The 3402-nt window shown below is 39.9% G+C and overlaps 1 protein-coding gene across 2 annotated transcripts in view; it reads left to right on the top strand.

The window, feature by feature from the left end:
* The first annotated feature begins 6 nt into the window (after positions 1–6).
* ORMDL1 (ORMDL sphingolipid biosynthesis regulator 1) overlaps positions 7–3402 on the top strand; it is a 7085-nt gene continuing 3689 nt past the window's right edge. Inside the window, exons 1-2 of one of the 2 annotated variants that reach the window (XM_026852894.1) lie at positions 7–26; positions 1348–1528. In XM_026852894.1, coding sequence (XP_026708695.1) covers positions 1355–1528 — 174 coding nt within the window. In that variant the 5' untranslated portion in view covers positions 7–26; positions 1348–1354. Of the gene's footprint in view, positions 27–312; positions 333–1347; positions 1529–3402 lie in introns of those variants that run through there. The other variant, XM_026852895.1, reaches the window with a different exon arrangement.

Here is a 3402-nt window from a genome sequence, read left to right on the forward strand (position 1 = left end):
GAGGGGGTCTGCCGGGAGCCCGCACGGTGCGTGGCCGGGAAGGGAGGCGGCTCTCCGGGGAGGCCCCGGCTCCTGCGGCGGGGTCTGTGGGCCTAGCATCCCGCCGCTTCGGTGCGGCTGGGCTCCTGGCGATGAGAGGGAAAACATGGGGGTACAGCGAACCGAGAGAAGGTGCTGGCTGATTAGACGAGAAACACGAGGAGAAAACAGTAAGAGGGGGTAGGTTATGTCAAGATGTACGTCTGGGTGGGTACTGCCTCACCGGCCAGGGAAGAGTCTCCCTTCACCCCTCTGGGGTAGCGTGTTACCGGCACGTTTTGAAGTACTTTGCAGTAAGTATTGATTAAAATCAGCATTACCCCTGTTCAGTTTCAGGTTGTCGCATCTCTTTTTATTCTATAGCCTGCTGTTAATATTGAGATATACTTGAGTATCACATCACAGTGCTTGACAGCACTAAGCAAGTACAAGAAACAAACTTCCCACCAAAAGCAAGCTAGTTTTGCTGGTTAAACAGTGCTTTTGTAGACTGATTCAGAAGGAAGTTTAAAAGTCTCCATCCCTGTCTCATAAATGAATATAAATAGTCTCACAGATCATGTGAGTATGAAGTATGCCATGATTCTTTTTTAAAATTATCATTACAAATTTTAGTGCAACAGGGTAAGAGTGTTACCTCCAGTAAGTTATGTCAATCTCCTGAAGAAATCAGTGTTACTAAATTCTTATGTGTGTCTATCAGAAAACTTTTAAACCCCTTGGCTAATTTCAGCCAGATTTGAAAGATGGAAATGTCTGTCTGAAGACTTAACAGATGGGCAGAGGAGGAAAAATCTGCACTCTGCTGAAAGAAAAGCAGGCATAAATTAGTCCTTGTTCGTTCTTTCTAGCAGTAGGTGGCTGGGCAGCTGGTATATGCAGAATTCTTCACTAGCTATTACATGAAGAAGAAACAGGAAGAAAATTGTCTGATACGAGAAGTGGAAAAGAACTGCAGATATTGTTGTGGATGGAGAAAATAATTTAGAGAACGAGAGTTACAAAGCTTGGTTTCTTACAGGTTTGCAACTTCAGCTTCTAACAGCACGGCTTACTGTTCTTTAAAAATGTCCCTTCTGTAGCAAGCTTGTGGGTTTTATTTGTCTGGACTACTTTTAAACAAACAGTCCCTTTGTACTGACTTCTCTACAAATCATACTTTGAAAATCATAAGGTACATCTTGGCTTATGCACTGTGTTCCTTCCAGACCTGCTTCTTTAAAACAGCCTTTTCCCAGGTTCAAAAATTGCATGTTAAGTACCTCTCTGTAACAGTAGTCTCAATCTTCAAATAGATCTGTTTTATAGGGTAAAAATGAACGTAGGAGTTGCCCACAGCGAGGTAAATCCAAACACGCGTGTGATGAACAGTCGTGGAATGTGGCTGACGTACGCGCTGGGAGTCGGCATGCTGCACATTGTCTTGCTCAGCATTCCTTTCTTTAGTGTCCCTGTCGCCTGGACTTTAACAAATGTGATTCACAACCTGGTAAGCACCCTCTCTTGTAACAACATTTGAAAAGCTGTTCATACGTATTTAGTTTTAGTAGCAGGAGAAAAGTAGCTAGGTTGTATGGATAATGAAATCCAATCAGCCAGAAAAACACCTTTACTTGGCTTATCTGCTGTTAGATGAGTTGAGTGTTTCAGGGAGGAGGAGTGATACATGATCACTTTGGGTTTAAGCACAAAAGACAGGAAATATTCCTTATATAGTTTATTTATTCTTTCAAAATGCATCTAATTAAGCTAGAATCTTGCGAACATAAAATCATCATGCCAACTGACTTTTACAGTGGTTTGCATATTATTAGAGTGCTGTGCTGAATGCATAAAATATATTTTTAATTCTTGGATATTATCTACTAATGTTTTTATACAAATCTGTTAGTACCCCAAAAGGTTTCATTTTGGCATTTTACCTGTTTCCTTGGACAGGAACATTTAATTTTTTCTCTTGTATTGATTTCTGACCAAGCTAGGTAAATGACTTCAGCATACAACTTTGTCATTACAGACACAGTCATACAGACACAGGAAAAACCTTACTTGAAAGCAGTGGGAAAAACTGGACTACCTTGACCTGAAACCATTTGTTATTCAGTGGGCTGTGATTTGCATGATGACTTTTGTATGCAAAAGGATTTGGAAGCTGAAGTTCTTGAGAATCTTTCTGCCTTGTTTCCCCTGGATGCTATAATTTTGTTGTAATCATTTAAAGTAATGCAAGAATTTATACTGCTCCTGCCAATCTTAGAGAAAAGAGGTCATAATCCAGTAATTTACATCATACTTGAGGCTTGCTAACTCATCTTTGTAAGATTAACAGCAAAGAAGTCTTGACAAAAAGATAGCTTCTTCCTTATTTAGGAAAACAATAGCTCATTTTAAAGGCTGAGGTTGGATAACATCCTCTTGAGTCAAGCTTCTTATTTTTGAGGATATGCTTGAAAATGACAGTGTGAGTGTAAACATCATCAGAACATGTTGTACGTCAGACGCACCTGACTTTGGGAGATGTTGGCAGAGACAAGTATTACTAAATATTTCCCAGATGCCTTACTGAATTCATTACAAGTAGCTATAATGACAACAGGGATGAGAGCGTGCACGGCAACTAGTTTTCTAGTGGAAGATTGAGTATAAACTTCACTCTTGGATATTCCAGCATTTTAATGGCACTTTTTTTGGAAATAAATCCTTGAATGGTTTGACAGACAAAAAAATCTTGGATTTCCACTAATGGAAAACTCTTGGTTGACCTTGTAAGTATTTTTGGAGGCCCTTTCTGCCAGTACTATAAGATGTATAATAGGCATTTGGACCTGTCCTAAAAGTGCCTTTTTGCTTGTTATTAAAACTGAGATGCTGGAAACATCATAAATTGGAGAATTAATCAAGCAAAGTAATTCTCTTTAGCTTAATAGGCCTCTGGTCAGGGGGCTGTGCGAAAAAGAAGTGGAAGATGATGTGAAGTGACTTGCTCAAATTTCACCTCCTTTATAAGAATTTGGAAGAAATGTGATTTTTCTATATGAAACTTTCTAGAACAACTTCTGTGTATGCATAGAAAATAACCTGAAAGAAATAAAGGGAAGTCTTTGATTCTTTCTGATGGAGACTCTTGCTTGGAGTTGGTGTGCTCTCTGATAGAAAACAGGTGTTTTTTCAAGCTGGAAGAAGACGCACTCCCCTATCTGAAATCAGTGGGCTCAAACTGATCTTTTAGAACAGACCAGACATGGCATGCTCCTGTCAAACACAGTCACAAAGTCCAGTGTGGTTAAGGAGAAGCAGCAAAGAGATGGACAGATGGTGTTCAACAGATTGCTGGTAGTCTACTTCTAATTATTTGAAGCTGGG

The sequence above is a fragment of the Athene cunicularia genome (assembly GCF_003259725.1).
Source record: "Athene cunicularia isolate RWA chromosome 7 unlocalized genomic scaffold, athCun1 chr7_part1, whole genome shotgun sequence".
NCBI lineage: Eukaryota > Metazoa > Chordata > Aves > Strigiformes > Strigidae > Athene > Athene cunicularia.